General features: G+C 32.8%; 3 protein-coding genes across 3 annotated transcripts; 2 read left to right on the top strand and 1 right to left on the bottom strand.

Moving 5' to 3' along the window:
- Positions 1-3,083: 3,083 nt before the first annotated feature.
- LOC139505223 (eIF-2-alpha kinase GCN2-like) lies at positions 3,084-9,519 on the top strand (the record flags this gene model as incomplete). Its single annotated transcript, XM_071294981.1, has 6 exons — positions 3,084-3,219; positions 3,553-3,737; positions 5,282-5,409; positions 6,530-6,690; positions 8,408-8,518; positions 9,475-9,519. Coding segments are annotated over 6 exons (766 nt in total), but the record flags the coding sequence as incomplete, so codon positions are not given.
- Positions 9,520-13,833: 4,314 nt separating this feature from the next.
- On the bottom strand, positions 13,834-14,869 carry LOC139505225 (E3 ubiquitin-protein ligase TRIM33-like). The gene has a single exon (XM_071294982.1). It carries the CDS (start codon positions 14,791-14,793, stop codon positions 13,882-13,884), a length of 912 nt encoding a protein of 303 aa, XP_071151083.1. The 5' UTR covers positions 14,794-14,869; the 3' UTR covers positions 13,834-13,881.
- Positions 14,870-20,647: 5,778 nt separating this feature from the next.
- On the top strand, positions 20,648-21,515 carry LOC139505226 (uncharacterized). The gene is made up of 2 exons (XM_071294983.1): positions 20,648-20,651; positions 21,175-21,515. The coding sequence occupies exons 1-2, from the start codon at positions 20,648-20,650 to the stop codon at positions 21,513-21,515; spliced, it is 345 nt and encodes a 114-aa protein (XP_071151084.1).
- The last annotated feature ends 232 nt before the right edge of the window (positions 21,516-21,747 follow it).

The raw sequence follows: 21,747 nt of genomic DNA, 5'->3' as shown, positions 1-21,747 counted from the left end.
CGACCCGTTTCGTAGCATTGCTCTAATGCAGTGAAAAATCCGGTCAGCTGAGCGTGAAAAAGAAATAAACATCCGTTTAAAAAATATATCTTTTTAAAAACATAGCACTCACGTAACATGTCCGATTTTGACAGCTAAATTCTGCCTTTCCTCGGACCCGATTTAATGTTTGAAAATGGCGGCTAAACAAAGGTCATTTTCTATGTCGTCGTATTTCCAGACTCGTAAGCTGTAAAAATGACGAAAACGTGCATATCAGAAACTTGGCAGAAGCGCTGTATTCTGATTCACATTAAATTAATCGTATACCGATATTCCGAAAACAAATAATGTCTTTTATAAAACATAAGGATTTTCAACAGTAAACTGTTAAAAATCCTTGCCGACGAGAAACATGCGTTCTCTTGAACGCAAAAATTAAAACTAAAGCTAGTGTATGTTACACAGGTGAACTATGACGTAGGTGAGTACATCTCATGGATGTAATTTTTAATCACCTAGTTAATTGCGATGAGAACATGTTGTGAAAGAAAACATATTCTATATAATATAAATGTAATTTCATGGTAAGTATATTTAACCAAATTCATATAAAAGCAGTTCTTAAAAGTTGGGTTCAAACACATAAAATCAAATGAAATCAATTAGCAATTGAAAAAAGATAATGTGACTAATTGCAACAAATTAAAACATCTCTCTACTTCATATCAAATTGTTTGAAATGACGTAACAAAATTGAGAACAACAGAAAACATTTGATTTTCTGAAAAGAAAACAAGAAACAGAGATATTTGATGTTTTTGTTTGATTATTATTTTTAGTATAACTAATCGCCGTATTTGAATATCAAAAATAAGACAACGCGTGACCGAACGACGCATGGATTAAACGAGTGCGCAGCACAAGTTTAATCCATAGCGGCGTTCGGTCACAAGTTGTCTTATTTTTGATATTCAAATACAGCGATTAATTATTCTTTTTATTACATTGGCAAATGGCTTTTTTTTATGAAATTAATGTAGAAAATGTAAGAAACTATATCTTTTTCCTATGCATTGACAATTTGTTTTGATCCGACGTTATCGACGTCTTGACAACGCCTATTGTTGTATGACGTCAGAGAGTGAAATAACTACGTTTATTTCACATGCGAAATTATCGGTTTTTATTTAACTGGGAAATCAATGTAATTCATTGCAACCAATGTAATAAAGTGATTTACCCTTGAACTTTGACTTTATATCATGTAGCTCAATACCATGGAGTTATCCTCTTTTAAAAAAAAATTAAAATTAATGATATACCGGTATTCTGGAAAGACAGTGTTATCAAATATCACAATGGGACCATGGAAATAATGATATTTTCCTTAAATCATAGTCAACATTTTATAATTAATTTTGCTTTTAAATCTATACAGAAAACTGCATGTTACATGTATATGTACCATTTGAGTGATCTTTTAATTTCAACTATTATTATTAAAATATTTATATAAAATTCAAGGGAAATAACTTTAGCACAAAACTACAATATTTGCATTGGTGAGATCTTTTCCCCACTGACAGCCTAGATAAGAGTTCCAAATGAACTAATTAATAAGTATTATCAAAACTGTAAATAATACTTACCGCTACAGCTTTAACTGTAAGGTACCCTGAAATTGTAAGTATCTATAAGAACAGGGTTTCATATAGATAAGTATTATTTTCTTTTATTTCATGTTAGAATAGTATAATTGAATACAATGTTCAATAATAATATTATACACTGATCTGAAATTAATTATATAATTTTTTTTACAATTAAATACAATGTTCAATAATACTTATTAACATAGACTTAAAATCCCTTTTAGCATTTTATATTCTGCAATTTCTGCTAGACAACTGAGAATTTCATTGTGACATTCTAAGAATTTTTTCAATAACAACATTGTGCAACTCCTATAAATTTTGGATTGATTTAGTTAAATGTAGGACTTTTACATTTGTTACAACTTCTAGATCAATAAAATAGATTTTAGATATAGTTGTGAAAGATATTTGAGATTAGGGAGGGGATGGTAGTAAGTATCAATTTGCTAAAAAATAGATTTTCATGTTCTTTTATTTTGAGTTAATGTGAACATAGAAGTTGTTTACATGATGTTCAAGTATCTTCTGTTTATTGTGAAAACAAAACTTTCCAGCAGTGTTGATTAAAGCAAGTTTGTAACATTTTGTGTACCTCATAAGATAAATAACTAACAAGACTTAGAAACAAAGATGAATTAATATATTATATGGGGATTCAATTGTTAAACTATTTGATCATTTAAGGAATGACTGTAATATTTTTTCTGTCTATGAAGAAATAACATGAAAAATTTGGTGCACACTGAATAACGCGTGTAGCGGGTTATTCAACAGTGTGCATCACATTTTTATGTTATTTCGAATAGACAGAAAAAATATTACAGTCATTTCTTATAATTTAATTCTAAATTCCATTTTAAACCGTAGAAAACCATGAAAAAACGTTGATGACGTCACGGTCACATGACTAAATTATGTCTATGGGCTGATAACAAAATAACGTCAACCAATCAAAAAATGCGTTACATCCAAAATTAAATTATTGCAAAATAATTGTAAAATAATGTGTAAAATACTGAAAGTTCTATATTTAGAATAAATCAAATATCTCAATGATATGTCATATATTTATTGAAAGTAAAAGAATGGTACTGTATAAAAATAAGAAGATGTGGTATGATTGCCAATGAGATAAAGATCAAACGGAGTTCAAGTGAAGTGGATGTAAGCCATTATAGGCAACTGTAAGACCTTCAACAATTAGAAAGTCATACTGTACAGCAAGCTATAAAAAGCTTAGAGATGAAAAATTCAATTGAGAAAGTTAACAGCCTAATTTATTTATAAGAAAACAGTTTACAAAAACAAATATTACAGACATGAACTAACAACAACCACTAAAATACAAGCTCCTGACATGGGACAGGTGCATAAAGCATGTGACAGGGTTAAAAAGGTTTGATGCACCAAATTCCATGTTCATTTTTTCTTTGAATTTAACTTCAGACACACACATGAATTTTATTCATTAACTTATAATCTTGTGCTTTGCCTGTTTCAGAGACAACTTCTAGAGGATGAAATACAGAAGAGACAACATGCTCTGAAAGAAGAAACAAAGAAAATAAAGGAGACCAAACAGGTACAATTCAAATGTTTATACTTTTTTAATATGTCTATCATAGAACTTCAGGGGCCGTATTATGTTTTCTGGTTTATGAATCTATCTGTTCTTCTCAATGTTATCAAAGTACAAATAATATTCACCTGATAAATTTTTCATATTAAATATTATTGAAATGTTTGCTGTTTTACACTTTATATACTTGACTGCAGAAAATAGATATCTTAAATGAATATAGCTACCCAATTTTATTTGCATAAATTAAAAAAAGTATTGCACTGAAACAAATCTTTTCGTAGCATGATCTTCTTGATATGATCTATATATTAATCTATTTATTTCTATAATTAGATATCTGATGAGAAACCAACAGAACAAGAGAAAGCTGTACCAGCTACTCCTATTACTGAAGTACCAACATGTTCCCCAATTGGTACCCCAAGTACTCCTAGAAGACCAAGAATGTCTCATTCACCCTCGCCATTAATTGTACTGCCAAGTAATGAGAATAAATATAACCAGGATAAGAGAAGAAGGTATGTAGTTGTTATGTTTTTATTTTATGTCCTTTTAAAAAAGCAGTTATGGGAGTTAATCAATAAAATTTGCACCATTTTTCTTCCTGTGTACCAGCTTTAGTATAAACCATGTAACCTCAAGTTTCCAAAATATTCTATAGAAACACCAATTAAAAAAATTATGGTGCTTTGAAACACAGCAATTTTTTACTGAAATGTCAAATTTAAGGTAATATTTTTTTTCAACCCTTTTTTGTATGCAACCTGATGTGACATACTTTGATTTGGTGGTATTACACCTACATACACATACTTGATCCTATATTATCATATTTCATTTCTTAAATTTTCATTTGGTAGCTATAGACCAAACACACTTCATGGATGCAGATTCAAATATATTTGTTAAAAATATTCATATTTTTTTCTATTTATGACAACTAGACTAGGAAAATATAGCTGCTTCACATACATGACGATGATGTAAGTCATGAACCTGGTGTTCAGAGGTTGTAGTTTGTTGATGTGGTTCATAAGTTTTTCTTGTTTCTAATTTTTGATATAGTTTAGACTGTTGGTTTTCATTTCAATGATTTACACTAGTCATTTTTAGGGCCCTTTTTAGCCTGCTGTTCATTGTAAGCCAAGGCTCTGTGTTGAAGACTGTACTTTGACCTATAATGGTTTACTTTTACATATTATGACTTAGATGGAGAGTTGTGTCATTGGCACTCATACCACATCTTCTTATATCTATAAAAAGTAATTTTAGTAAATGCTTATTGTTTCCATTTAATAAGTATTAACAATGGAAGGTACACATATTTTTGTAAGGACATTATCTGAAACTATTTGCACAAGATTTGCATTTACACATTTAATTTGCTTCATATACATGTAAATAAAAAATACCAATCTTATTTACACATATATACAATGGGAGATAACTGCTATATTTTAGAAAAGTTTTCTGTTGTACTATTTTATAAGATTATATACAGATTGCTTTTAAACTTTTTAAAAATGGTAATAAATATATGAAAAAAACCTTAAAAACAGATGGACTGATGCATGTATCACATGATAAGGTATGAAACTATTTTTAAACTTTGAGGAAGTGAAATCTTTTGGAATCACCGACATTGAACATGAAAAAAAACATAAATGAGTCCTCAAAACCATTAGGGCTATTCCATTAAAATGTAGATGGGAGGTTAGTAAGGGACTTTTAAAATATCCCTACAACCAAGAACCATTTTGTAGATAATTTTGAATAATAGTAATAGAAGCATACTGAAAAAAGACCCATGACCCACATTCAATAATTAAACTTCCCTTCCTACCGTCCCACTAACATTTTAATGGATTAGCCCTTAATGGATATTTTATATGATATGGCCTCTAGAAATCCAAGATTTTCAACAGTTTATCATTGATCCATATGAGGAATACATGAAGTATATCCTGCTTGCACTATTTCAGTAACCATGCTTCTATCCAAGTGAGTAATTTTGGAGCCTCAAGTTTATTTTATTTTACATTTTCTATTTTGATATATTCAGGAGGACCAGTACCCCATTGAGAGATACCGATGATTCTGATCACCAATGTAAAGACCATACTGGAGGGATAGTGGTAATAGCCTTCAATACTAAATCAGAGAGAACAATACATAGAGGCACATGTTTAGGTAATGTTTTCACTTTATCCATCCCATTGTTTAGAAGTGTAAAGTGGGTAAATGCACAATTTTTCATAAACAAATGTACAGAATTTAACGAGTGTACAGAATTTGTCATCGAAATTTTTATGAGAAAATATGTTTGGATATTTATGCAGGAAATGGTCTGTATATCAGTTGGCAGAACTTGATACCTAACAGTTTGGTTTGGTTTCACTGCTTCACTAGGTTAAACATATTTATTTATAGTGGATTGGGAAACAAGTTTTGCAACTTATATTAATCCCTTTTCACTTTGCAGGTGCGAGTGCTGCCTTGTAGCGGCATTAGCTTGCTCTTTTTCGAAATCTACAAGGGTGTCTTTAAGGTGCATGAGATATGGCTCTCTCTTAACACTGGTCAGCCATTTATCATCCCCTTCCGACAGACTATCATCGTTTCCTCAAGACCATACTCGCAAATGGTGTTAAGGGAGAGCCGAAATTCAAATTTTCATCTTGGAAAGGGAATGAAACCAGAGACCTTTGTGTTAGAAGTCCGCTGCACTAACCACTACTACACGGCTTCACTGTTTTTCTGCAAAGCACAGGACAGGAAGGAGTGTTTGAAACTTCAACACTATTATTGTCTTTTGATGTTGAATGTTCATTCATCCATATTTATTTATTTTGTGTTAATGATTGGATTGTCAGTTTTCCTATCGAAGGTCAGTGGTTTTCTCTGGGCACTAGGCTTCCTCCATCAATAAGAACTGGCCACCATGAAATAGCCTAAATGCGGTGCTTAAAAGTGGCGTTAAAACACCAAAAATCAAATAAAAATCCATATTTATTTATTTTGTGTTAATGATTGGATTGATAATTGGCTCCTTGACAGTTAATATGCAAATTAATTTTAAGAGAACATATGTTTTTGTAGGTCATAGTGTCTTTGGTAGTACAGTGTATGCTGGGATAGATACAGCCAATGGAGAATTAGTAGCTTTATGCAAATGAATTTTAACAGAATATTTGTTTTTGTAGGTCATAGCGTCCATGGTAGTACAGTGTATGCTGGGATAGATACATCCAGCAGAGAATTAGTAGCTTTATGCAAATTAATTTTAACAGAATATATTTGTTTTTTTTAGGTCATAGCCTCCATGGAAGTACGGTGTATGCTGGGATAGATACAGCCAATGGAGAATTAGTAGCTATATCAGAATGGGTTTTAAAGTGGCGCCATATAAAACAGAAGAGAACTCAAAGAGTTGATTATGAAGATAAGGAGGGTGCTACTTACTTAAAACAGGTAAATGAAAAAATGCTTTCAAAACCTAATTGGTTAACGTCAAAAAATGAAATAAATAAGAATTTAAACATTCTATCAGTGTCTAAGTAGTTTGATTCATTCTAGTTTTTTCCAAGCAGCTATTTTCATGATCTTTCAAATAAAAAAACTACATTAATCTTACAATTTAGATAATCAAACCAGTGGTGTATCCAGAACTTTTTGTAAGGGGGGGGGGGGGGGGGGGGGGGGGGGGGGGGGGGGGTCTCGCTCCAGTCACGCTTCAGTGATTCCCTATATAATCAACCAAATTTTTCCCACAGGGCCCACCTGGATCCACCTATGCAAACACTGATTATTATGAGGAAAGGTTTTGTCAATTTCTCTTTCTCTATTACTCACTGACTATACATATAGTGAAAGATCGTCATAAAAATGTGAAAATTCAAAAATTTTGCATGCAAAAATTTTTTAAGATTTACCAAAAATGTCATCGTAATTTTCAACCTCAAAATCATCTGTCCACACACTGACAGTTTTAATTAAAGTTATGTAAAGAGAAATCTTATATATAAATATACAGTATAACCTGTGTTATACAACATAGAGGAGGGATAGGAGGGGTCATGATCCCAAAATCCCAGGCTTAAAAACACGAAATCCCGAGGTCCCGAATTTAAATAAATAAAAATCCCGGATCCCGAAATTCGAAAAAAAGAATTCCCAGGTCCCGAAGGGGTATGTCCTGAAATCCCGAGCTTAAAAACACCCGATCCTGGAGTCCCGATAAAGGTCCTATCCCCCTCAACATGCTGGGGAACCAAAAAAAAGTCTGATTAAGCATGGTGTCGCAATACTGTGGTTTTTTTTCTGCAAAGATAGCCCTATTTTGGGACCCGAAAAATGTTTTGGTTAAAGCAGGATGTTGGAATACTCAGGTGTCGGATTAGGCAGGTTACTCTGTATTTGAAAACAAAGAAAGTGACAATTCAGCTATAATTAACTGAGGTTGTAGTCTTCTATCAGGTACCATACTATGCACCATAGGGTGTAGTCAGTTTAATAAGCATACACATTATACATGTCTCCCTTGTGGCTAATATACATTTAAAAGCTAGAGTTATTTCCCTTTGAATATAAAATTTTCGGTTTGCAATATCTTCTTGTGTAGTTGCCATTTACTTTGTATGGATGAGATTTATACATGTGAAAAATAGAAATGTGGGTATGTGTGAATGAGACAGCAACCCAATGACATAAATAACCAAAAAACCATCTAGAGGGCAGTTTACAATCTCCCAATTAGGCAGGTGTCTTAACAACAAATAAAGCTCTTAATTGTGCTGAGGGTAAAACAGCTGTCACTTGCATCTTATTAGATAATCTTGCGTTCTTTCCCCAATGGTGGTACAAAATCTTAATAATGTTAAAGAACTATTGATTTTTAACCTACTGTGTATTTATTTAATTTCGTGGGTTCCTATTTTTGTAGATTAAGAAAAACCTACATACTGGTGGATAGTTGATTCGTGAATTTGCGAAAGTCTGCATACAAGTCTATAGAAAATTTATCATTCCTTGAACATTTAATTTTGTGGTTCATATTTACCAAAGAAGTCCACAAAAATTGGTATTCAACAATTAATAATAAATCCACAGTATAAAGAGTGTATATTTGTAATATAAAAAAAGTTCTAGGCTTATTTACATATTGAATTTCTTGCTTTCTTTATTCTAGATTACAAGCATTGAACAAGAAATACACAGCTTGATTCGATTACGACATAAAAATCTAATTCACTACTTAGCTATAAAGTATATACAGGAAGCAGGGAAATGTACAGTTTATGTAAGTTAAAATTTTTATGGACATGATTTACATATTATCAAGAGATGAGAGAAATAAAGAATTTAGCAATTTTTTGAGAAATTCATACATGTCAAAATTTGGGTTGAAAATAAATTGGGTCTACGGTAAGCATGACACGGGATTAGCTGCTTTTTGTTTACAGCGTTGCACATGAAATTCGAATGATTAAGCGTGAAAATGGGAAAATAAGTCAGGTGGGACATGGGTAATAATTACATGCGCTATTATGGCAATGAGAAGCGGGATACAGGATTCTCACTAAACAATAAACGAGATCTGGGATCAGACCGCCCAAGGAGACCTCCTTAGAGATCATCATTACTAATGTAGATAAGAAGCAGATTCAGTATTTTTATATGCGCCACAAATGCCAAACACAACACTTTTTATGCCCCATTTATGGGCATTATGTTTTCTGGTCATTACGTCTGTTCATCTGCTTGTTTGTCTGTCTGGTCGTTCGTCCATCCGTCTGTCTTGCTTCAGGTTAAAGTTTTTGGTCAAGGTAGTTTTTGATGAAGTTAAAGTCCAATCAACTTGAAACTTAGTACACATGTTCCCTATGATATGATCTTTCTAATGTTGATTCCAAATTAGAGTTTTCACGCCATTTTCATGTTCCACTGAACATAGAAAATGATAGTGCGGATGGGGCATCCGTGTACTTGGGACACATTCTTGTTTCTTTATCTGTGAAACCATTAGTACCTTAATATGTAAAATGAGTGATCATTGTTTTTTTGGAGCCTAAAGTCTGTGTGTCAGCTCATTTTTTTATGGATTTTTTTTGCCTGGAGTCCGGTCCACTGTTTCTTTATCATGTTCATATTCGTTTTTTGGAGCCTTGAGTATGGGCGTCTGTTCATTTTTCATGAATCATATTCAAAGCAAAGATTTTAAATCTCAATCTGATCACTAATGCCTACATTTTACAGTTACCTCACTTGCTCAACATGCCTATTGAAGAATACTTGTGGTAATGAATGTCTTTCTAATCAATTCATGTTTCAATGACACAATTTTTTTGTGATAGTCAATTTTAAGTTATTTTAAAGAAGATATCTACTATATGTTGTCTATATATTTATTATTGTGTATCCTGACAACAAAACTGTAGCAACCTATAGAAATAAACTGACATTTTCTCTTATTCATATTAGTATGTTTGTCTGAAATCAATCATTAGTTAACGCATCAATGTAAATATAACAGAATTTGATGAGACTGTCATCAAAGTGAGAGGGTTAGCGCTATAAAACCAGGTTTAATCCACCATTTTCTACATTTGAAAATGCCTGTACCAAGTCAGGAATATGACAGTTCTTATCCATTCGTTTTTGATGCGTTTTGCTATTCGATTTTTCCATGTGATTATGGACTTTCCGAATTGATTTTCCTCTAAGTTCAGTATTTTTGCGATTTTACTTTTGAATATTATCTGAAGACTTTAAGCATGTTGTGATTTATTATGAAAAGATGATATGTTGGTAAGACACTTTCATGCTTCCACAGTTGTTGATTTCTCTATTATACAGTAAATATTGAATGTAATATGTACATTTATGAATATAAATCTTTGATCGTTAAGGTTTTTTCTCCATCAATTTTTTCATAGCTAATTTTCATTCTGGGTGGATGAGTTGTCTAAGTTGTTCATCTGCACTAGCCTGTCTACATTAAGGTGGTGAATTTCAACTCAATAAGGCATGGTGCTTTTGACTCTGATTCTAATTAACCAGAATCTGTATGGTGAGTCTATGTTGGTACTCCTACTTACACCACCAGTACAACTGATCACTAGATAGAGCCAAACGTGAAAGTGATGTTAAACACTAATAATCAATCAATCAAACAATCAGTAATTTGACGGATCTTTGATGCCTCTGCTTCCTCCTGCTTCCTCCACCAATAAAACTGATCACTATGAAATAGACAAGAGTAAATGTGGTGTTTAATACCAACAATCAATCAATCAAACAACCATTATTTCTGTTGATACTCCTGCTTCCTCAAAAAATATGAAGATTAATCTATTGATCAATATGAACTTTCATTTCTACCTGTGATAAATGCTCAACAATTAGTCAACTTATCAATCAACAAATCAATAAATCAATTATTCACACAACATACATATCCACTGTCCAAAACCAACCAACCAATATTTAGCAGTGTTCTCCCAGGATTTTTGGATAGCGCTGTGGTAAGCGCGTGATTTTCGACAATTCTCAGTAACTTTGTCGCGGCGCGCGGTTGGTTTGTAATTGATATGTTGTGGTTTTTTTTATCATGCTATTGATGTTTTCTCTTGTAATGATGTTCTCATGGCAGTTACCCCTTTGTTTGTCAATGTTGTTGTTTTGATATAGATGAAGAGTCTTTTTTTTTATGTCTCTGTTGTAAAATTCTTATAATCAAACACAAAATACAAAAATAAATTTATTCATTGTCATGATTAAACTGTAGCATACATCACATAACAAAACATAATATTTAAACAATAACAAAGGTCATTCAATAATTTAAAGGCTATTTAAGCATAAACTCCAACAGCTACTATTTTGTTCTTTACTTAAGCACTAAATTAAACACATTGATAAAATAAATTAGCTGAACTAAATGTCTATATATATCTATAAAAGTCATTAAAGCACACAAAGTTAATCAGTAGTTAGCTTTCTTTTTCTGATCTGACCAAAAGCAGACACACATGATGGAAAGTTAAAGTCACTTGATGATGGGCCTTCAATAGAAATACACATTAGTTGGTTCAGTACTCTTTGGCTGAGGCGGTTCCTGAGAACAGACTTAATCCTAGCCATGGTGGAGAAGGACCTCTCACAATCAGCTGTTGATACTGGCAAGACTAGAGCAATCATGCAGTACTTGGCAAGAGCAGGATACATGTCACCCCATCTGTATAACTTTAAGCATGGCATCTCTCAGTGAATGATCTTTCATGTTGACTGCAATAAGTTGTCTAAGAGAGTGGAATTCTGTCTTTACCATCTCAAAGGTTCCAACTGAAGTGAAGTGATCTGACAGGGTCTAAAATTATAAAATAAAATGAATTATATTAAACAGTCTTAACAATTAATAACAACTCAGAATTGGCAGTATCTTCTTGACTTGAACTATTGTGGATAAGTGTCTCATTGTCAATCATACCACATCTCCTTATTTTTGTACCGACTCAAATTCAAAACCAGCAGTGAAACAAGAAATATATACCAACATCAATGTAATGTTTTTCTTTGTATTTATTTGCTCCAGTAACACTAACAGTTATTTTTTTGTGTGTTTTAGTTCTTAAAAATAAAGTATTTCAATTTCAAAGGATACTGATTATTGAGTAACATTATTTACCTTCAGCTTTTGATGTTGTAGCCACTCATGGAGTGAGGGGTCTTCTTTATCAATAAGTTCTGGATCAAACACTGACAAGGCATCAAGAATGTTGGTGTCTGGAAACCTCTGGTGAAGATTCTCAACAACATTGTTGATGTACTGGTGGTAAATCTGGAATAGAAGTTTCAAATTAAAAATATGACAAAATTTGTTACAAACAAGTCAAACTGTACATATCATTTGGTTGAAAGTTGTCTCATTGGTAATCATATCACATCTATCTTTTTTGGTTTATCTGATGAGTGTCTATTATTTCACTTTAAAAAAATGCTGAATTGGTTTATGAAACAATGTGCAATATACCAGATAAAACTTGGTGTAGTTCTAATGATTTATTTAAATATTTACCCCTTTCTTTGAATGATGTGATGTCAGTCTCTGACCCTTTTACACCGTACTCTTCAAGTTGCTCGAATCTGGTTGGTAGGTTGGTCATGTGGTCAGCAGGGTACTCAAGTAGACGTAGAAGTGTCATCTGTGTTGAGGAAACCAAGGATCCACTAAGGTGAAGTCAACTGATGTCTTCTGGAAGAGCTTGGATAATCTGTTTAGATGAGGTAGAACATCACCAAGCATGGCAAGGGTACAAACAAAATTAGAAAATATCCTTATATCTTGATGGATGATGGAACATCCAACAAAATGCAATCACCAACCGATCAACCAACCAAACATTTATATTAGTAAAGACAGAGACGTCCATTGACAATTATTTCGACAATTGATTTTTATTTTTTGATAGATTTAATTATAATAATTCTGGTATATTCACTTATCATTGAAGACTGTTTGTTTGTTGATGCATATATTTCTCTTGTTTAGATCTCTTTTTTTTGTTTTTAAGTTGCTGTCTTATTGTCAATACACTATGTCCCCTTTTTATACATATTTGTCAGATATCAAACTAAAAATATTTTCACTATCAATTAAGGTAATTTTTATTATGATCTTTGGCTTTAGTTGGGATCCATGGTATGCTTAAAAAGTAACATTTTGAATAAAAAGGGAAATAACTGTTATACAAGATATTGGTCTAATCAGTTCTGGTAAGTTTACTCGTAAGCTGTAACTCCAGTTGTCATATGCATATGACATGGATATTGTTTGCCTTATACTATTTCACATATTTCTTTTTCATTAAAGTTTGAAAGTTTTAGAATCCTTCAATGTTTATTACATATAGCTTTGCTTCCTTAGTCTGACTACCTGCAGCCCTAGTGCTTCCTATATTTAGTTGTCCAGTTGTGTTGAAGGCAAGAGAATATGGAAACTCTATTCCTATATCCTTGGTATTGAAATATAAAATCAAATGACCATTGTCATTGAGGATGTGTAAGATTTGGGTCTTCAGATCTATCACAACAATATTGTCACTTGGTGTTGTCACAATGTCTACTGGTTTGAATGGTTCACTCTTATTGATAGTTGGATGACCTGTATACTGGTTTATTATATGTCCTCTCCTTGTCCTAAAACCACCACTTTTCTGTTGTCATCTGAAATCTTATCCACTACATGTATATTTCCATTACATGTAGTGGTTATATACCTTGGAGTATTAAATAAAGGTTGATTATGTTCATCATATTCATATACAGTCTCTTTGTCTCCTTTCTTGTTCATAATGATCACAGCACTTCTTTTTAGTTCACTATTTTAAGCTCCTACTATAAGTTTATTGTCACTGATAACATGGATAGCAATGGGAAGTAAAGGTGTAACATCATAAACAGAATCAGTCAGTTCACCACTACTGCTAATGTGTTGTAACCTTGTTTCCCCAAAAACGCACAGAAGGAGTTGATTAGATGGAGTATTAACTGCCATTCCATACACTTTAATGTTGAATTCCGACATCACCTTCAGATTGGTTCCTTCAGGGTTTTACTCTCTGTAACATTCTGTAATAACCAGAACTTATCCAAATTGACTGGTCAAGGCATGGACTTACACAGAATATTGGCATCAAGTGTAGTCTGGTACTCGTTATTGATGACTAGGGAGATGTTTATTTCTGCTGACAAGTTTCCATCATCTTGTAATGATCCAATGTTTAATTGGGTAAAATTCCCTGGAATAAATTTCTGTGAAGAACTATAGCTAGGTCTGGTTCGTGGTTCTTGGGTTTCAGTGAATTTCTCCATCTTCTTGACCTGTTTGAAAAACTCTGAGGCATTGGAAATGTCAATACAGTCCTGGACTTCATTGATTTTGTCTTCCTTCTGGTTTGTGAATAATGCTATAGCATTCAGATCAGATTTAACTGATAATAAAACAGTTTCGTGATTCTTTTCCAATTTATTTTCGAGTTCTTTAAAATATTGTTCTACTTGTTCTTTTACAGTTTTCTTGTGACTAAGAATATTTTGATTTTCTTTGTGATACTTAACATTTTCAGCTGCCACTAATTTATTGAGCTCATCTTTCTTTTCACTCATGTTAGAATGACTCTTCTGCATTTGATTTTGTCTTTTTTTCAACATGTTTACTTTCAAGTTGTATGCATCTCTTATTTCGATTATATCATGTGTCTTATGAACTTTGGCAAAACATGTTGGACACACAAGAATGTCACATGTCTTACAGTAAAGACAAGATGATTGTCCAGTATGTTCATCACACTTAATATTGGTAAAATCCAGTTCTTCAGTATGCAATCCAATGTTTTCTCTACTGATGATCTTATGATCAAGTGCGTTTTTAAATTTGGAATGAACCTTGTCCTTGCAATGACTACACATCAGAATACTGCAATCCATGCATTTCCATTGTATAGATCTATCTGTTTCACATAATCCACATTTAACAGGTACTTGACCACTTCCATGTGGTTGAGGACATGCCATATTAAGTTTGTCACAAGTTGTATGATATAGAAAAAAATATTCAGTTAAACTAATTTCTTGGTGTAATGTAAATGTGTCATATGATTGTACCAGAGTATCTATTTTTTGATAATGCACAAGATAGGTAGTTATGTATATTCAGTGATATCATATTTGAAATGGAGGATACTGATAAATATATGATAAACTTTTGATAAGTATAAGTTTTTCATTAAAGTAAAAAAAACTGATGAAAACCATGTTGAAGCAAATTTGAAAATGTTTATACAGGTCCAGAGATTTTGTTGTGAATAGATTGAATCAGAACAGTGTTAGAGATCCCCATTTTATGTAAATTAATACCAGCTTCAGCAGTTTCATATGAGAACACAAAATCTAAACAGTTATTCCGACCTTTATCAATTTGCTGCATATTATTCCCAAGTTACTGCTAATAGATATTAGAAGATGTGGTATGATTGCCAATGAGACAACACTCCATCCAAGTCACAATGTGTAAACAAACATTATAGGTTAAAGTAAGGTCTCAGGGGCGGATCCAGCCATTTAAAAAAGGGGGGTCCCCATTCAAATGCATTGATCGTCCAAAAAAAGGGGGGTTCCAACCCCTGGAACCCCCCCCCCCCCTTCTGGATCCCGCCTGGGTCTTCGACACAAAGCTTTGGCTCTAATCGAACAGCAAGCTATAAAAGCCCCCCAAAATGACCAGTTTAAACAATTTAAACAGGAAAACCAACAGTCTAATCTATATAAAAACAAGATACAAGAAACACTTAAAATCCAGCCCAACAAACGACAACCACTGATTAACAGATTCTGACTTTGAACAGGTGGAAATAAATGCAACAGGTTTTAACATTTCAACAGGCACCAACCTTTAACCTAACTTGAAATAGTACTGTAAAAATGAGTAATTGTTAGAGACTTGTAAAATAATTTCTTACGATCTTTGAGATTTAATCATAGGAAATGACATTATATAAAAACTAAAGTAATGCACTACTCTTTTAATACTACCGCAAATATAAAAAAAATTTGGTCTTATATTGGTATCATGTCGTCGTCAGCGTCGATTGAAGACGGATGGTTTCCAGATAATAACTTAGTATAAGTAAATAGAATCGATAAAATTTTAACACAAGGTTTATAACCACTTAAGGAAGGTTGGGATTGACTTTGGGGGTTTTGGTGTCAACAGTTTCAGAACAAGGGGCCCAAAAGGGGTTCAAAATAAGTATTTTTCTAGTTTCCAGACAATAACTTGTGTGTAAGTGTATTGATCTTTCTGAAATTGTACCACAAGGGTTCCATTCCCAAAATGGAAGGTTGGGATTGATTTGGGGGTATGGCCCAAACCTGTTTTGGAATTAGGGGCCAAAAAGGGACCAAAAACAATACTTTTCTAATACTTTGTATAAATTGCTTATTTCTTGACCAATTTCAATGGGGTTTTATTCTTGAATTCTTGGGGTTCTTAAATATACTGAATCTAACAGTGTATTAAGTTTTTGGAATTTGGTCCCCATTTTTTGATTGGTTTACATTAGGTCATTTGTTTGATTTCATCAAAAATTGAGTTATTGAGGTTGTTTGATATGCCAAATCTAACGCAGTATTTAGATTTTTAATTTTGGGGCCTGTTTTCATATTGGTCTACATTATGGTCCAAAGGGTCCAAAATAAAACTAAGTTTGATTTTAACAAAAATTGAATTCTTGGGGTTCATTGATATGCTGAATCTAAACATGTATTTAGATTTTGATTATGGGCCCAGTTTTCAAGTTGGTCCAAATTGGGTCCAAAATTTACCTTTGTTTGATTTCAACAAAAATTGAATGTATGGGGTTCTCTGTCTTTGATATGCTTAATCTAACCATGTATTTTGATTTTTGGGCCCCTGTTACCAAATTAGTCCAAATTAAAGTCAAAAGGGTCCAAAATTAAACTTTGTTTGATTTCATCAAACGTTGAATTCTTGGATTCTTTGAAATGCTGAATCAAGCCATGGCCGTGTATTTAGATTTTGGATATTAGACCATAATAGGTAAATTTAAATTTGTTGAATTTATAAGACCACATTCATTCTGTGTCAGAAACCTATGCTGTGTCAACTATTTAATCACAATCCAAATCCAGAGCTGTATCAAGCTTGAATGTTGTGTCCATACTTGCCCCAACTGTTCAGGGTTCAACCTCTGCGGTCATATAAAGCTGCGCCCCTGCAGAGTATCTGGTTTTCTCCCTTTGAACTGTTAAACACTACTGATATTGACATGTGTGAAAAACAGTGATTTTATATGAGCTGAGTGACTAGAGCTTTCTGCAGTTGGTGCATCAGTTAATTTGTCATGACCTGCAATCTAATACTCAGAATATTTGTATATTCTCTAACAACTCAAAAATTATCTGATCACTAATTTCAAAATTGCTCAATATAACATGACCTATCATGGGCTACTGTAGGCCATAGTATAGATATCATTTCTAATCAAATCATGTTTCATTGAAACATTTTTTCTTGTGATTTTAGCAACATTAAGGATGAGATCCCCTATATTTTGTTTTAAGCTCACCTGGCCCAAAGGGCCAAGTGAGCTTTTCTCATCACTTGGCGTCCGTCGTCCTTCGTCTGTTAACTTTTAGAAAATCTTCTCCACTGAAACTACTCGGCCAATGAAACCAAACTTGGCCTAAATCATCCTTATGGTATTTAGCTTAAAAAATGTATCTGATGACCCCCGCCAATCAACAAGATGACCACCATGGCTAAAAATAGAACATAGGGGTAAAATGCAGTTTTGGGCTTATAGCATTTATAGCAAATCAGACATGGGGTAAAAATGTTCCTCAGATCAAGATATATCTGCCCTGAAATTTTCAGACACATCAGACAACCGGTTGTTGGGTTGCTGCTCCTAAATTGGTAATTTTAAGGAAATTTTAGTTTTTAAATTATTATCTTGAATATTTAAAAATAAAGGGATAAACTGTAAATAGCAAAATTGTTCAGCAAAGTAAGATCTACAAATATGTCAACATAACCAAAATGGTCAATTGACCCCTTTAGAGTCAAGTTTTCACACTTTTCTGAATAATTTGTAAGTTCTTACAAAAATCTTCTCCTCTAAAAATACTTGGCTAAATTAAACCAAACTTGGCTAAAATCATTCTTAGGGTATCTAGTTTTAAAAATGTATCCGATGACCCTGCCCATTAACCAAGATGGTTGCCATGGAAAAACATATAGTACATACATGTAAAATGCAGTTTTTATAAGACCGCAAAAATTTTAATTTTTTGGTCGTATATTGCTATCACGTTGGCGTCGTCGTCGTCGTCGTCAAAATACTTTTAGTTTTCGCACCCTAACTTTAGTAAAAGTGAATAGAAATCAATGAAATTTTAACACAAGGTTTATGACCACAAAAAGGAAGGTTAAGATTGATTTTGGGAGTTTTGGTCCCAACATTTTAGGAATAAGGGGCCGAAAAGGGCCCAAATAAGCATTTTCTTGGTTTTCGCACTATAACTTTAGTTTAAGTGAATAGAAATCTATGAAATTTTGACACAAGGTTTATGACCACAAAAGGACGGTTGGGATTGATTTTGGGAGTTTTGGTTTCAACAGTTTAGGAATTAAGGGCCAAAAAAGGGCCCAAATAAGCATTATTCTTGGTTTTCGCACAATAACTTTAGTATAAGTGAATAGAAATCAATGAAATTGAAACACAAGGTTTATGACAACAAAAGGAAGGTTGGGATTGATTTTTGGAGTTGAGGTCACAACAGTTTATGAATTAGGGGCCAAAAAGGGGCCCAAATAAGCATTATTCTTGGTTTTTGCACCATAACTTTAGTATAAGTAAATAGAAATCTATGAAATTTAAACACAAGGTTTATGACCATAAAAGGAAAGTTGGGTTTGATTTTGGGAGTTTTGGTCCCAACAGTTTAGGAATAAGGGGCCCAAAGAGTCCAAAATTGAACTTTGTGTGATTTCATCAAAAATTGAATAATTGGGGTTCTTTGATATGCCGAATCTAACTATGTATGTAGATTCTTAATTTTTGGTCCCGTTTTCAAATTGGTCTACATTCAGGTCCAAAGGGTCCAAAATTAAACTTTGTTTGATTTAACAAAAATTGAATCCTTGGGGTTCTTTGATATGCTGAATCTAAGAATGTACATTGATTTTTAATTATTGGCCTAGTTTTCAAGTTGGTCCAAATGGGGGTCCAAAATTAAACTTTGTTTGATTTCATCAAAAATTGAATAAATGGGTTCTTTATATGCCAAATCTAACTGTGTATGTAGATTCTTAATTTTGGTCCAGTTTTCAAATTGATCTACATTAAGGTCCAAAGGGTCCAAAATTAAACTAAGTTTGATTTTAACAAAAATTAAATTATTGGGCTTATTTGATATGCTTTATCTAAACATGTACTTTGATATTGATTATGGGCCCAGTTTTCAAGTTGGTCCAAATCAGGATTCCATATCAAGTATTGTGCAATAGCAAGAAATTTTCAATTTCACAGTATTGCACAATAGCAAGAAATATCTAATTGCACAATATTGTGCAATAGCAATTAATTTTCAATTGGAGTTATCTTTCTTTGTATAGAATAGTAGTTGATATATATGTTGGAAATTTACCAGACATGACTATGATGTCATTTTCTATTTTTATTTGCCAATAACTTTATGTAAATAACTTCATTGGAAATTTGCCAATATAAAATGTTGCTGATGAAGCTTTTTTTTCCTTATCTTATCTAAAATGTTTTTAGATAATGTATGTTGGACATTTGCCAGACATGACAATGATGTCATTTTCTATTTTTATTTGCCAATAACTTTATGTAAATAACTTCATTGGAAATTTGCCAATATAAAATGTTGCTGATGAAGTTTTTTTCCCCTTATCTTATCTAAAATATTTTTAGCTTAAAAGTTGTGTCCATACTTGTTCTCATTTCAGATTTCATAAATAAAAAGAAAATTTCTTCAAACATTTTTTTGACAGGATTAATATTCAACAGCATAGTGAATTGCTCAAAGGCAAAACAAATTTTAAGTTCATTAGACCACATTCATTCTGTGTCAGAAACCTATGCTGTGTCAACTATTTAATTTTAGATTTAAATAAGTTTGAAGAAGAAATCTTTAATTGATTTGTAAAATCTTGACATTTGTTTTGTGTAAAAAACCCATATAATGTCAAAAATTTGATCACAATCCAAATTCAGAGCTGTATCACGCTTAAATATTTTGTCCATACCTGTCCCAACTGTTCAGGGATCGACCTCTGCGGTCGTATAAAGCTGCGCCCTGCGGAGCACCTGGTTGGCTTATATCTCTGAAACCAAAGCATTTCAAGCAAATCTGACACGGGATGCATATGTCCATCAGGTCAAGACCTTTCTTCCCTGAAATTTTTAGACACATCAGTCAACCTGTTGATGGGTTGCTGTCTCAGAATTTGTAATTTTATAGAAATTTTACAGTTTTTGAATATTATAATAGATAGAGATAAACTGTAAACAGCAAAATTGTTCAATAAAGTAAAATATTCAAAATGACTGAAATAATCAATCCTGTAGGAGTTATTGTTCTTCATAGTCAATTTTTAAACATTTTTTTTTACAATTTTTGTAATCTTTTACAAAGTTCTTCTCCTGAAACTACTAAGACAAATTTATCCAAACTTTGCCAAGTCAAAGAAACTAAACACTAAAAGATCAGATATACAAGATCAACAAAATACAGATTTTTTGTCATGGTCTATTCTCTTCTACAGTGTTGGAGAGTGTCCTTTGTTTGACCAGGAGGTCATGGATATAGTCCAGAGAGTATGGGTTGGGATAGCCAGGCCATGGCACATATGAGTCCCTCACAGTAAGTAGTTTAAACACCCCTGTACATATTTTGTGTTCTGATAAATTGAAAGATCAGATTAAGATGAATCTGTTAATCTCAGATTAGGCTTAATAGTTCATCAAAGGTTGAGTCAATTTGTTCACAGCTTAAGTGTAATTTGTTCACAATTTAAAAGTTAATGTGAAGCTTAATTGGTTCAAATGATAAGCTCATAGAAAACAAACAATGTACAAATTGTTAAGCACATGAAATCTTTCTGAATTAATATTGAGATTGAATGTGAAGGAGATATTGGGTATATACAAATGAGACAGGCTACCTAATAACATGTAGAGGAAAAAATAAGACATTTTTTGAAGTTCTGTGTCATATTGGGCTTAAATAAGCAAAGCAAAAGTATATAGCAATGCATATGCATAATTATAAAGTGACAATTTAAGTTTTGAAAGAATTAATTACATGATAAAAATTTTAATATTATTATTTTTTTTTTAATTCCAGTGTTTCAAGGAAGACATGGTAGTGAAATGTACGATCAAATGAAGGGATATTCTCATATGGAAGGACAAAGATACGATATGCTTGGAGTTCAGGGTATGCATAGTAGTGACATGTTCGGAAGTACTGCTGTCACTGGCAGTAGTTCATACTCTCAGATGTCACAGTTACGACCACCAGTTCATTCGCAAGCAATGCTAATACCAGGGCATCCGCATCATATGATGATGGGACACGGAGCTCACGGCATGAGTCCCATGTCAATGGGATCTGCTCAAAGTCCTCCATTACATGGCAGCTTGGACAGTATGGGTGCACACATTCAGGATATTCATGCTGGATAAAATCAGGAGTAAAACATTGTGCTTTAAAAAGAACAAGGACATTTAGCTTGGCCTGCGAACATAATTAAGCCAAGGAATAAAGCGTGACTTACAAGTATTTGTGGGTACGGTAGTTTAAAACTACGGCCTATTTTATTACAATCACGGTGATCTCTCAATCATTTAGCAGTCACTCATTGTGTGGAATCTAATTCCTAACGGTTGCAGGCTAGCCAAGGGAAGTAACTGGTGT

Source organism: Mytilus edulis, unplaced genomic scaffold, assembly GCF_963676685.1.
Source record: "Mytilus edulis unplaced genomic scaffold, xbMytEdul2.2 SCAFFOLD_1333, whole genome shotgun sequence".
Taxonomy (NCBI): domain Eukaryota; kingdom Metazoa; phylum Mollusca; class Bivalvia; order Mytilida; family Mytilidae; genus Mytilus; species Mytilus edulis.
Note: the sequence above shows the minus strand (reverse complement) of the source record. Positions and strands in the feature narration are given on the sequence as shown.

Excerpts from the sequence above, each read along its gene's own strand:
- LOC139505225 (XM_071294982.1), bottom strand. The coding sequence starts at position 14,793 with ATGGCATGTCCTCAACCACATGGAAGTGGTCAAGTACCTGTTAAATGT.